This window comes from Cicer arietinum, chromosome 4 (genome assembly GCF_000331145.2).
Source record: "Cicer arietinum cultivar CDC Frontier isolate Library 1 chromosome 4, Cicar.CDCFrontier_v2.0, whole genome shotgun sequence".
Classification (NCBI taxonomy): Eukaryota; Viridiplantae; Streptophyta; class Magnoliopsida; order Fabales; family Fabaceae; genus Cicer; species Cicer arietinum.
The window spans coordinates 5085717-5100185 of record NC_021163.2 but is presented as its reverse complement, the minus strand read 5'-3'; the positions used below and the strand labels follow the sequence as shown (position 1 = coordinate 5100185).

General features: G+C 34.0%; 1 protein-coding gene across 1 annotated transcript; it reads right to left on the bottom strand.

The window, feature by feature from the left end:
• Positions 1 to 2512: 2512 nt before the first annotated feature.
• On the bottom strand, positions 2513 to 12229 carry LOC101489612 (serine/threonine-protein kinase EDR1). Its single transcript, XM_004495716.4, has 13 exons — positions 11539 to 12229; positions 9411 to 9833; positions 8761 to 8864; positions 7437 to 8548; positions 6984 to 7024; positions 6108 to 6176; positions 5532 to 5632; positions 5318 to 5396; positions 5138 to 5236; positions 4112 to 4180; positions 3952 to 4001; positions 3196 to 3372; positions 2513 to 3048 (listed from the first exon to the last, which is right to left on the bottom strand). The coding sequence occupies exons 1-13, from the start codon at positions 11995 to 11997 to the stop codon at positions 2913 to 2915; spliced, it is 2919 nt and encodes a 972-aa protein (XP_004495773.1). The 5' UTR covers positions 11998 to 12229; the 3' UTR covers positions 2513 to 2912.
• Positions 12230 to 14469: the final 2240 nt, after the last annotated feature.

Genomic DNA, 14469 nt, shown 5'->3' with positions numbered 1-14469 from the left:
TCGTTATAGATCTAACATGACAAAATTAAAAAATATTTTAATGACAAGGAATATTTTTAAATTAATTTTTTATTATAAAAATATCCTAGAACAACCTTAATATCTATCCTTTTCCTTTCATCATCTTCCAATACTTCACTATAAAGCCAAAAATTTCATAAAACTAATATTTAAGAAGTTATAAAATTTCAGAAAAATGTCAATATATTTAAGTATTAAATAGAGAAATTTGGCCTAAAATTATATGTAATTTGGGTCTTGCATATGATTCCACGCACCCGTAAATCCACAATGGGACTCAAACCCTATCGATACTCACAAAAAATACATGAAAAATCTAAATTATTGATATGTTTATTTTAATTATTATTTTTATGTAAGTGGCTAGGATGAGTCATTTGCACTATCATCCGTAAGCGAAATAGTCCCACTTACGACATCTAATTGGCAGATGTATGAGACTGGCCGTCCATGGTGTTTGTATTTGTCCACCCTGTCAACATCGTCGCAGGCATGGTTTTTAGATCTCAGGAACTTGATGAGGATGTTCAAAACTTGTGCAGACGGAGGAGCCTGAGAAGATAGACCATCGTAAGACATGAGACAACAGAGGATGATGAGGAAGCAGAGGACTAGGCAGCCGAATAGCAGGTCCAGCAGCATGAGTTCCCTAGAGGACCCTTCGTTACTTCGGTGTTGACACAGTACGAACACACCATATGACTCCTAAGATATGAAAAGAAGAGGAATATTTTAATTAATTAAAGTTTTTAATTAAGAATAGGTATAATATATTTAGTACATTTTAGTAATGAGTACTTATTTTATTGTGTTATTTTTTGTTAATTACTTGCACGACTGTAGTTCTTGAAGGTGATCACACATTGTTTGAAATTGAAGAAGTTTGTCGAAGTAAAATATTAAATATTGTAAAGTATTGGATTCAAGAATTCGAATTGATGCACTTTCCTTCAGTTTATTTGACAATGGCTTACGTTGTTTTCATATTTGTCTTTGTAGAAAAGTGGTATATAGAGATCAACTTGTTTAACATGTCATTCAGAGAAATGACTATCACAGTGAATGATGTCAAACTCTTTTGCACATTCCTCCATATGGTAGGTTCTTTAGTGCGCCAACAAATATGATTACTAATAATTTTGTGATGGTTGCACGTGAACTGTTAAGGACAACAATGGAAGAAGGAGCTATTGAGATAAATTTTAACAAATGTGTTTAATATAAACCGCAATGTTTGCACAATCTATACAAAAGTCTCATCCAAACTAATCAATTTGAGTGTGCCTCAATAACATATCTTTTACCCGTAGTTGAAAGTACTACATTCGTCGACAAGACTCACGCTCGAGTTGATGCGAAGTATGTTAGCTTATTCATTAATTTGAAGCATTGTCAAAACTATGCATGAAGCACAATTGCATTGGTTGCGTTATATGATAATATGAGAGATTGATCTATTCATGACACAAGAAAGTTGGAAGGGTATATGACCCTCTTATAGGTGTAATTGTTATTTATCATTATTATTATTATTATTATTATATTTTTGTATAATTGTCTTTTATTGTTTATGCAGTGTGTTGAATTTAGGAACACTTTCTTAAAATCCGTAAGCGGTGGGATAGTAGAAGAATTTTTGAACATACTCCCAGAGGCCGTAGGTGGACCGTCAAACAGTTGTCGAAAGTGTAATGATGACCAAAGGAGGCTTGATGTTATTTTATTTGAGGATGTAGTATTTAGACCATATGATAATGATCAAATCAATCATCCTTTTGAACCAATGACAATATACTTAGTCCCTCGGAGCGATGTTTTCGACGATTTGATTATATTTCGTGTGACATTCCTCTGGTGTCAACTACTATAGATTGAGTAACAAAATATCTTGAGATCATTTATACAAGTCATTTGAAGTGTCTCGCCTTTAACGATGTTTCCTAATGAAGTCTCAAATAGTTATTGTACCTAGTAATTATATCTTTCATATCCTAAAAAATATTACATTTCAAAATTTTTATTTTCGAAACTTCCAAAAAAATTTATCATTTCAAAAGTTTAAAATTATGAAAATTCAAAGTAGACAATGGGCAGAGTAAAATTCTCCACTGGGAGTATATATAATGAATTTTGACAATTACACGCAAAAATGAACAAATAAAGCACATATAGAAACACTTTAATACCCAAATAAGAACGAACTGAAATACACTTTGCACGTAAACGAGGACAGACACTATAATATATTGTTGAGAAGGTGCCTATTGCCATCCTTAGCAGTATTGATGCAGAATTTCTTCCTCACCTGGATTACAGTTAACGAGTTGTTTTCGACCCACAAAAAGATTTGGACGCATCTCTCAAAGTGGACATCGAAATGCAGTGTTTTTCATGGTTGTGATCGCATTACACGTAGTAAGAGAAACTTTGTGAAAATTTTCAGAATAGTTCATTTGTTTGAGATTTATCGGATCAAATTTGCAAGAAAAAATAATCCAATAGTCAGTCAACATTTCATAAAATCTTAAACACCAACTACTTCACCAAATTTTGGATTTTTCTGGTAAGACATTTTTACATTTGTCTGAGACTTTTGGTTTTGGTCAGAACAACTGTTGAGACCTCTTTTTAAACAATTTTGAGACTTGAGTACCTTAATTTACACATTACCGAGTTTTGGTTCCTCGGACAAGCTATGAACACAATACAAAAATCGCTCCACAGTTGTTTGGCAGCAGCAGCAATTGATAATTTGATGAATCCCTCCATACAAACACTTGCCGACACAACATTTGCTTTTTTTTTTCCTTTTTTTTTGTTTGTTACATTTATACGCACGAGTAAACTATGCAGAAAGCCTAGTTATTCACACTTGAGAAAAGGGAGATTTTTCATGGGGTAGAATTTACAAAAATCTCCTGAGGCAGAGGTGAAGCTACCTGGTCTTGATGAGTCGGGATAGCCAGACGCTGCAAGGGCTTTAGAGCCACTGTGAGCTGTGCAAACGAGGGGCGCAAATTTGGATCCCTGACACAAGAGTGGGAGGGAAGAGAGAGAGAAGAAAAAGATCATCGATTGGAAATGAAGGTTAGATCCACATTTTCCTCAACATTTTAAGTGATGAAATATAGAAGAAAAAAAGAGTAAATCAAACTTAAAGTCAAAGGAACTTACTGTTGCCAACATTCCCAGATTATTCTTGCAACTAAAGGATCAACTTCCTTAGGAATATCAAGGCGACGATTTTGGAAACCTACGGCACCAACAACTTGCATAGGATTCATTCCACTCCATGGCAACCTTAAAGTCGCAAGCTCCCATAGGATGACACCAAAACTGTAAACATCACACCTGTACATTTGAAATGATAATTAACAGAGACACAGCTGTTGTTGCAAGCGAAGTAGAAAACATAAATTAGTATATATATTTGAATCTAAAAGTTTCAGAAATTTTGGCATAGTCCTTCTCAAACTGCAGTCACCTTGTCCAACAAGCATTAAATTTTTATCATGAAAGACATGGAAAAATTAAATTCCACACTTATTTAAGATTATTGTGGTCCCAGCAGCCATCACTAAACTGTTTATAATAGAAGAAAAATATACTTCAGACTTCAGTGAATAAAAAGGGAGTCACTTTGAATTAGCAAACCTTAAAAACTTCAGTACAGCATTAAAAAAAGCTTTCTATCAAGCAAAAGCCTGTTTAAAAGGCATACTAAACCAATTTTACTTGTGAGTTACGAATCAGTTGATATATTTGTTTGTTAGGAGGAGGCTGGCAGCTGGGACTAGCTTAATACCTTCCATATTTATAGACGGTAAAGATTTAGCCACTTATTATAAACAAATCTTGATATTGATTACACAAATAAGATATAAAATAACAATTATAATTCAGACAAAACTTGAATTAATAACAACTCACTTCTCATTTGAGGGCTCATTGCGGAGAACTTCAGGAGCCATCCATTCCGGCTAACAAGTTGACAATAACCATGTCAGGTGCACAAAAGACAGATAAGGCACATACTGCACGTGACTAAATAAATGAGTTTCAGAATAACACAAATTTCTTAAATTCTCACCGTTCCAGCAGTTGATTTGGATGACAAAAATGTGTTATGCTTCAACCGTGACAACCCAAAATCACATACCTGTAGAAAGAATGGCTTGCTTTCAAGATCAAATAAAAGAAAAGTCCACTTAGCTCAGAAACTAATGAGCTGGAACCAATCTCAAACAGATGGACATGTTTCCACTTCAGCCATAGGTTGGGTTGGAACCCAAATTTCAATATAAGCTGGTTTAAGCTACTATAGTATTAAAAACTACTATAACCCAAATCAACCTGTCTTACCTATCATAATAAACTAGATCGTTTCAACAAGACATAACATCAACAACAGTACTCTGAAGTGAAATCGGCTTGTCTGTTCTTATATGCTTGTCATATTATATACAACAGCTTTCAACATGCTAGATTTCTGGTTGAACTTGTATTCAGAACCTTTTGCTATACTAATACTTGTTTTCGGGTTTTCTCCCTCTTCAATTATGCAATTTTTTAGCAGACATATTGTAACCGGTTTAAATATATATTATCATAGACAAGCAAATCATCCTAAATTCAATTTACAAAAAGTTTCAAAGGTTTTATTGGAATCGAAATTGAAACAATAATATTGGTATTTAGTTTTTTTATCAAGCAATAGGTCCCATATAAAAGGTACAAATTGCTACGTCAACCCAACCTTCTTTTTGGGTTGGTCAGTTTTTAAGCCTTTCTACAGTGAGGGTTAATTTGTTTAGTGTATATATTAGTCTGTATGGGTTCATTAGGCTTCAATACCAACCACATACGTACCCCTACATGTCACATCACACAGAAATGATATGACATCAATTGGCTTATATAGGTATATAACAATATGCAGCTTGCGAAAAAATTCATATAACCATGTTCAACACCATGTTTCCAATATTAACCAAGCTGACTTCACCAAACTAACAAATAAGTACATTTGATGTGCAAAGGAAGACTTAAGTAACCATACAAATGAGAGACAACAAATAAGGCATATGGGACAACACATTAATTTTCAACTATATACCTTAACGTTCCAGTTCTTATCAACCAAAAGATTTGGCGACTTCAGATCTCGGTGAACAATAGTAGGTATGCTGGTGTGCAAGCAATTCATACCCCTAGCCTGTAAATTGGAATGTTCTAAAATTTTAAGTTCATCAATGTAAAAGATGGTTGAAAGGGAAGATGGATAATTATTTTATACCACATCCAGAGCCATTTTTATTCTTCGCTTCTCATCGATCTGACAATTAGGGCGATGAAGAATTCGATACAAGCTCCCTCTGTAAAAATGTACAACAGTAATGTCAATGTGACACTCAAATATGGAAAGAGTAACTTGCAAGACCAATGTGGATGATACGAAGTACCATTATTTTGTTAAAAAAATGACGTGAAAAAGTAAAAAATATATCTACCTCGGAAGAAACTCTGAAATGATTGAGAGATTGGGAGGCCGGGTGACAGCACCCATAAAAAGGACAACATTTGGATGACGCAGCCTACGCATTATCCGTACCTTGCAACAAAAGGATGGAAAGCAGATTAAGTTTGGCCTTTAAGGACATAAGTATGGTGGAATCTTGCCTGTATAAGTATAAGCATTGCATTTTATTTTATTATTTGCATTTCTTGCACCTTATCTGCTCCCTCTAGTAATTCATTACTTTTTCCAGTCGAGTATTTGGATCTAAATCTTCTGATTAGTTTTATTTTGAAAGTAACTTTTGAAATACTTAGTTTTTTTGTTATTTATTCTATCTTTATTTAGTTTCCTTATGTCACTCCGTAAATTAAGGTGTTGACTTGATATACTTACTCCAATAAAAGGAGCCTTTCTTTCATCAAAATAATATAATTGAGTTTCTACAATATTATCTACAGTAACAAAATAACTTCTTAAAGTTCACAAGGATTTCATTGTTTCCTTCACATTTAATTTTTGCAAATAAGAAAAATAATTGTTGTATGCAAAAATTCTAAATAGTGCTTACTTCTCTTTTGAATTCCAACAAGGCAGCGCCTGAAAAATCCTGATCCAAAAACTTCTTCACAGCAACCTCCTGATATTCACAGAAGATTATCAGTCAGAATATCAGAGACAACAACTCATTAACTTTATGGAAAAGCTTCAGTAATGAAGAAATCGAGAAAAATGATTTTTGAGAATTTATTAGCACAGAAAGAGATATAGGTTTTTTTTACCCTTTTTCTTTTATCCAGACTACCATGGAATTTAACAAATGTAAAAATCAGTCCAACATGGTTATAATTCTTTATTATTGAGAAACAGAAACTATGATAAAGATAGAAAACTAAACAAAAGTGAATCTGAAACTGAATATGATGATTTTGGTAAGTAGCAGAAGGCAGAGTGCATTCATATTCATAGATGAATGAGCTCGCAGCTGAAACCCAAGGAGATAATGGGGGAGTTAGTTAATCAGTTACAACTGAAAACTAACTATTTCAAAGGAATAGTTAAACTGACTGTTACAGAGAAAGAAAAAAAATTCCCGTGTAGTATTTTTTTGGTAAACCACGGTATTCCCCGCATGCAATAACAGAGACATATACTCATTCTTAAACAGGTCAGTTATACTAACCATCCCATCTCACTTCTCTTTAATTAAGTGCCACAAGGCATATATACAAGAAACAAGTATACATAACAAATGACAGTATGAAGAAGGGCCTGCCAGATCATTGTATTTATCACTATTATTGTTGTGTGATTTAAAGTGCTTTTCTATCATGCAGACAGAGTATAAAACTGGCATCACCAAAAATAAGACAACAATAAACAATTTCCACTTCAATCTACAACATTAATCTTCCCTGCAAGTATGTAAAGGAAATCTAGTACTTACTGTGCCATTCCAGTCCGCACGGTATACCTCACCATATGAACCTATTTGAACGAAAGCACAAACAAAAACAGATTAAAACTCTAAGAAACATAAACATAGACATGCAAAATTTAAACACACCAGGAACATCCCTAACAACTACTAAACATTCATTTCAATCCTAGTAATAGGTAAATCACATGTAAAAATAGGAAAAATTGAGAAGTTAAGACATGCTTGCGACGACGACCTTCGGACTATATGTTTACACGAATAGAAAAGGAAAATAGTAATTTATTCATTTAAAGAACAAAGAAGAAATTAATGTAAGAACTAGGTGATTAATGATTAATTTGCATTTTATATGAGGTTCACTTAAATACTTACGAAAATAGAAAACCAGAGTCACATCAACTTTAGAGTAAATATTAATGACATTCCTACAAGAGGATAAAGACAAATCATTCACATTACCTAGACCAATTCTTTCACCAATAACCAGATCCTCCCATGGAATCTCACATTCACCAACATCTGCATCGTCCAATATTTGATCGACCCTATTTGTAATGGAATCGATTGAAGAGCTGGGACTCTCTTGATCTTGCAAATTGCTTCCCATGAATCTATCATGTGTGCACTTCCTCCTGTCATGATGTCTGAGTTCAATGTTTTCGGGTTCTTTAACTGCCTCTACTACGACATTTTGAGAACTTTCCAAATCCCCCCTTTTAAAATCAGCATGGAGACCCTCTATCCGGTCCAGTTCACCAACACCAGCTGGTGAGACTGAACCAGTAATGTGTGCCGAAGTTTGAGGACTAATATCATTATTTATATTCGAATTGTATGATGATTTGGAAGTGCTGAGATCAGTATTTTCAGATGCGAAAGAAATATTGGAAACAAATAAAGGAGGGTTATATTCATTAGGGTTTTGATTAGTTTTCCTGGGGACTTCGTTATAGGCATGGCGATTCTTCCACATCAGTGGTGCCACGGGTCGACCAGAAACAGTATTATTTTTTGTACCGTGAAGCTCGGGAGATTTATTTTCCACAGGTTTGTTATGCACAAAGGGCTTCCCAGTCCCTTTTATCAAGAATGGGTTAAGATCTGCAAAAAGGTTCTGAGGGTCGTTGGGGTTGTTCTGGGCATATGGTACAACATTGACATTCAATCTTGTCCCGTCACCAACTGCATTCATACCAAGAGTACCTTTGTACAGAGAATTACCATATGAGGATGGGAAATTTTCCCGTTGGTTAGGACTCCCTCCATTAGGAAATTTAGAAGGACCAACACCAGTGTCTCTGCTCAAACCAAAGTTTGAAGGCTCTGACTTCTCAGTATATGATTTTCCATTCCAAGGTGGCATACGATCTTTTATCACAGAAGACTGACCACTACCTTCACCATTAGATGGCAGGATAGGTTTTGAGTAAGAAAACTCAGTTTCCTTAGTGGAAGACAAACTCGGCACAATCTTGGGGCTGTGAGGCTTAAAGGCATTATTATCCTTTGAATTTAAAATGTCAGCTGGGATGAGTGTTCCAGGAGCAGCCATGAGATCAACCAAAAACTCCCTAAAAGTATAACAGCATAATATCAGTACCAAGGGACCATAATAACAACAAAAATTTCCAGGCACACTTACAGAGGCCTCCAATGATTATTATCGATCCTTGCCAACACATAATAATAGAAGATAAAAGAACAGCAACATTTAGACATGCACATACAAATGGGTAAGTTAACAACAAATACATGAAAATACAAGGATAACAAAAGACTTAACCTTTCATCCTCCAACTTTATAATGTTGACAGCATCATCCTCCACACCAGTGTAATGACTACCTTTAACCAGTCTACAAGGCATCTTAATGTTGTCTGCTAATATCTACATACATAAAAACAAAAAGTGTATTACACAGCCAACAGGTTGATAAGAAAATTAAGGGTAATCTAAAATGCACAGAAAAGATACTAAATTTAACAAGACAATTTTTTCTTGATATGAAAAACTAGACATTGCAAGTAAATACCGTGAATTCAACACTTAGAAACCTGTAACACTGTTAAGAGGTACTCATGAACAGAGTCGGCCCAAAATTTGATAATTCAATTTTTAATTGATTGATCAGCATTTTCCCATTTTTAGTTAAGCATACTTACATCCTGAAAATTTATTTATGAACTCAAGCTTAGGCTAAATGAGCTGGGAGTACTGGCCAGCGTGAATAATTCTAAAAAGAAAATCATATGACTCATTTTTATTAATTCATAAATAACATATTTTCCAAAAAATAGTTTTAAGTGATTGAGATATTTAATAGTATTGTATATGTCATGTAAACAAATTCTTTTTGCAGATAATGACTAAATTTTACATCAAAGTATTTATGACCCACAAGATTTTAAAGCACCAAGAAGCCACAATGCTAACCTTGAAAAGTAAAGCGCGATGCCTAGAGAGCCCAATATTTAAGGACCCAAGAGGTAATACACTTGTATGAAGAGATGTCCTTAACTCTGTACTTCTCTCTGTCCATCTTGCTAATATAATATTAGCATCCTTTACAGGACCACCCATATGGCTAGTAACAAGTTCTGCAAGCCTCTGTACCAAAATGCCAATCTCGGTCACAGGGCAGTCTAATGCAATACAGTGTGCAACTTGCAACAGCTCTTCCAGGGCAGGATCAATTGTTCGATTAACTATGACCACCTCAAAGCTAGAGCCACTAGGGTTTGTTTCAAGATCTGCTAGAGATGGCATCTTTCCTTGCATTGCTGGGTCATTATAGAGCCCATATACATCATAAAAACCATCTACTACTTTCTCCTCATAGTCAAGTACATTGTATTCCTAGTAAAAAAGAATAGAAATGCAATACAACATTAATGGAAAGGTGAAAAAAGTATCAATGGAGGTAAATGAAAGTGGTGAACAAAAATGGAATAGTATAAATGAAAGAGTACATGTTCACTTGTTGCAAGTAAGCATGTGCAAGACTGCAACCAATATAATTTGATGGAGCATCTGAGCATGTGTGGTGTATAGAAACTTCACTTAAAGACACGACATTATCTCTTTAAAAAAAAGATAGAGTTGAATATATTTTTGGTCCCTATAAAAGAACAATCTATCAAGTTTAGTCTCTGCATCGATTTTAGTCCCTATTGTTCTTTTATTGGGACTATTTTTTAGTTGCAGAGGAACTAAAAGCATCCATTTTTGTAAAAAAATATCAAAATAGGGACTTAAATGGAACAAAAAATTAAGTAGGGACTAAACTTGAAAGTTTGTATTTTTATTTGGACTAAAAAAAAATTCAACCTAAAAAGATATTAGGTAGAAAACTAAAGCAATTTGTAACAATAATATCTACACAGGAAGTCAATCACGGGAAAAATAGCTGTTGAGCAACCAATTGCTGATTATAGCAGAAAATTCATCTTATTATACAGTGAAAAAATATATAATGTCTTCAACAAATATCTGTAAGTGAACTAGTTTAAAAAATCAATCATGAAGGTGCCTCTTTAATGTCAATTGTCAAGCACACAAATAAACGTCCAAAGATTGTAGAAATAATGATCCACATTTCTAGGGGATATAAGGGTGGCTTGGTGGCCTAGGTGGGGGAATTAGGGAGTGGGGTGATAAGGAGATCGTGGGTTTAATTCCCGTCGTTAGCAAAATTCTAACAATACTAAAGCTTAATTGCAGTTTTAGTCTCCCTATTTTCGCCAATTCACTAAATTGATCCCTCTATTTTAAAATCCGACGGTTTTAGTCTCTTCTTCATATTTTTTAACTAAAAAAATAGTTATTAAATATATTTTAAATGACGTGGCATACAATCTCGTGATATAGAACCATTTAGATATATGGTATTAATTAAATTATAAAATGAATAATTTTAGAAATTGAAACTGGAAATGTTAAGAGATTTTTGTTGCAATTTCATGGATATTAATCCTTCAACATCATACATCACATCGTTTAAAATATGTCACATCATAATTTATTAATTAAAAATTCCGAGGGAGGGACAAAACTGTTTGATTCTAACATTAGCCGTTGAAAAAAAATCCACATTTCTAATTTCTAGCTATGTATTAGTATTGCAGTTCTTAAAGGCACATAAACCTTCAACATAGTTTGATGACTTTGATCTCAGGTGGCCCAAACAATCAACTCAGACTATAAAGAGAGGAGATATTAACATAATTCTTAAGATCCACAACGCAAAACAGGTTATGCTAAATGCAAATAATTCAAAATTGGAATACTTGAATCTGCTCTCCGCAGAAACAAAATTTCACCTCACTGATCAAAAATAGATTTCGCAGTTCACCTAAATCGCTAACCCTAGTCACATTTAAATCCCCAACTCTAAACAATTAAATCCACTACAAGCACAAATTAACTAAAGCTGGAAAAATCTAAAACAAAAATCACTCGGCAGCATAAACCCCTAAAATTGAAACTCGCAGTTTCATTACAATTAAATATGAAAAAATACCAACATTGCCATAAATTTACTTCAAAAATCAACGAAACTCACCCAGTACTGCCTCGAAAGCGCCTCCGCCGCATCGCCCTTATTCCTCGTCGAATCAATTCGATGTCCTCCCAAACTGAGAAGCGTCGCCGCATGGATCTGATCCTTCTCCGGATCATCACCACGGAAATCAGAATTGGAAGCACTTATAGCTAGGGCTAACTGTATCTGAAACTCCTCCTCCGATGAGAAAAAATCTTGCCGATTGACCACTAGAGAAACACTGCCGCCGCCGGAGGCAGGAACAACAGGTGCCGTGGATGGAGAAGAGGAGGACTGAGTTGCCGTAGAAGCGGCGAAACTCTGAACATTTTCAGTGTCGCCAGACGGCGAAGGTACACGTGGCGGAGTTTCATTGGAGCGATGAGGATCGTGGTTGCTACTACCTATGTGAAGCTTCTTGAAGATATTCTTCATCCGCTCTTTTTTCTCGGGCTTTTCCTTCTTCCCTCTTTCACTCATCCAAGAAACTCACACCGAAATCGAAATCACTTTCTAATTCTAATCGCAATCTACAATCTATTTTATTTTCTATTTAGGTGTGTGTGAATTCTCTCCGATTTATTTTAAATCGGAAATTCTGTAACTTTTTTCCTTGTGTTTCTGTGTGGTTTTTGTTTATGGTCAAGGAAGGGACCTTGAGAGGAAAATGTGTTAGGAGGGAAAAACTTTGAGGAGTAGTAGAAACTAGACAACTTGTGATGTTGTTGGAAATAGTCGGTAAACAAAATGGGCAGAAAATGTTGTGAAATAACGAGATTGACACGCATACTTGGACGCGCCAGTAACAGTGCGCGCCAATTCGATGTCAGTATTGGGACCTACGTGTCCCACTAATAGTCTACCTGGGGTCGTGAGCTTTTTATCAACATGATATTATCAAATTTTTATTATTACTTAATATAAAAAATTTAATTTTTAATATTTAAGTGAAAATTAAATTAAACTTAAATAATTATATTTTTTTATTAAAAAGATTGACTTTTTTAATCTTATTTATTAATGTTTTATCAATATAAAATTAAATTCATAAATCTTGTTCGTTTTTATTTTTATCAATATTTTTTCATTTTAATTTTATATTTTTCAAATTTCAAAAACTCTAAGTAACTTTGGATTTTTTACATCAATATCCTTTTTTTAAAAAATTTTAACCAAAATACCCTACTTTTAAATCTATATACCAAAATGTCCTACTTTTTGGATTTGATTGGATATCGCTTTTTGGAGGTGCGACCTGCTGAAATGTTTATTTTTTTTTCACCGAATAGGAGGTCGCTGGCCGAGGATGCGACCTCCCAAAGGATTTTTCAAATTTTTTTTCGTTTTAAAGTTATTTAATTGTTAAATTAATTAATAATTATATTAAATAATACATTAATAAATGATAATAATAATAATAATACATTAATAACTAATAATAACATATTAATAAATAATAATTGAAGTAACAATGTTGATTTACAAGAAAGGGGGGTTTGAATTGTAAATATGCCTTTTAAAAATTCCTGTTAAAACTTAAGAAAAAGTAACTCAAGAATGATCTTGGTTATAAAACGGAAAACGGAGAATATGTTATAAAACAGAGAACGTTCTTTAATTAGCAGAAAACAGTTTATACTTTATCTCAAATGGTTAATGCAGTATAATAAAGAAGGAGAAAGGAAAGAGAATACCACACAAAGATTCATCCTGCTTCACCCAACATGGGTTACGTCCAGTCCTCACACTGTGAGATTTTCCACTAAGTGTTTAAAATGAAGAACCTTCTTAATCTTACAACACCTAGAATAAATCAACCTTGATCTATTTCTTTCTTAATTACTTTCCACCCAGAAAGCAACCACAACACCTATCTAACCTTGATAGGAAGCAATCTTAAACAAACTATAAAGAAACTCTTATAGTTTGAGTTTTTACAAATGATTGAATTTGACAGAATCTGATATTGCTCAACTCTTGTTTGAGAATAGATTCTTTACAGAGTATCTAATGACAATTTCGCAACTGATATATGAATGAGCAGCAGTGGCTGTTTCGCGAATTTGCAGAAAGTAATGTTTCCTCTGTTTTTCAGAATTTCAAGCTTAAGTGTGATTGTATAATGTTGATTACTTGGCACTTGAATTTCTTGCTTAGAACTGAGATAATGGCCTTCTATTTATAGGCTGGGGATGTACGAAATAGCTGTTGGAGAGGCCATGCTTTTTTGACTAAAACATTATTTTTAGAATAAAAATAATGCTGCTTTGAAAACAGCTTTTTTGACTTTTGATGTTTTAGCATTGAAAGCATTTCTGTCCTTTCTTTGACATTTCTTCATTGATCTTGGATGGTACATTATCTGTCTTGAGTCTTGAGTGTAGCTAGAGGAGGTTGGAGAAGATTTGAAGCGAATTGCAGACTGAAACATAGAGGATGCAAGGCTGCTGTTGATGTGCAGAAAACGGAGAATGATTAACGTTCTTGGTTTTATCAGTTTGAACGTTCTTGAGCTTCAATAATCATTCTGGAGTTCCCGTTTTGAATGTTCTGTATTTCCTTTGTTCCTGTCTTGTCATATACCCAGTTTGATCAAGTTTTCTTGACATTTGAATTTTGGAGTTCTTAAATCGTCATGACTTTTGTCCATGTTTAAACTCTTTGATCTTTGCGGTCAAATATCCTTTTTGAGTCTGGATTATTTGTACTTGTTCCTTGCCATGTACTTGTTAGATATGAATGATTTTCAGAGCAGATTCTTTGTTTAACGATGTAGATAAACTTTGAACAACATGCTGTGATAGATAATTCGGTGAAGCTGAAGATCATTCTCTGTTTATGATGCCGTTTTGAATGTTCTGTATTTCCTTTGTTCCTGTCTTGTCATATACCCAGTTTGATCAAGTTTTCTTGACATTTGAATTTTGGAGTTCTTAAATCGTCATGACTTTT

What these genes read in the sequence shown, in the direction of transcription:
- LOC101489612 (XM_004495716.4), bottom strand. Translation starts at nt 11,997, where the DNA reads ATGAGTGAAAGAGGGAAGAAGGAAAAGCCCGAGAAAAAAGAGCGGATG. An exon ending in ATAAAGTTGGAGGATGAAAG is followed by an intron (nt 8,549 to 8,760) that starts GTTAAGTCTTTT and finishes TTATACTTTTAG; the next exon opens with GGAGTTTTTGGTTGATCTCA. An exon ending in AATGAGCCCTCAAATGAGAA is followed by an intron (nt 3,373 to 3,951) that starts GTGAGTTGTTAT and finishes TCAAATGTACAG; the next exon opens with GTGTGATGTTTACAGTTTTG.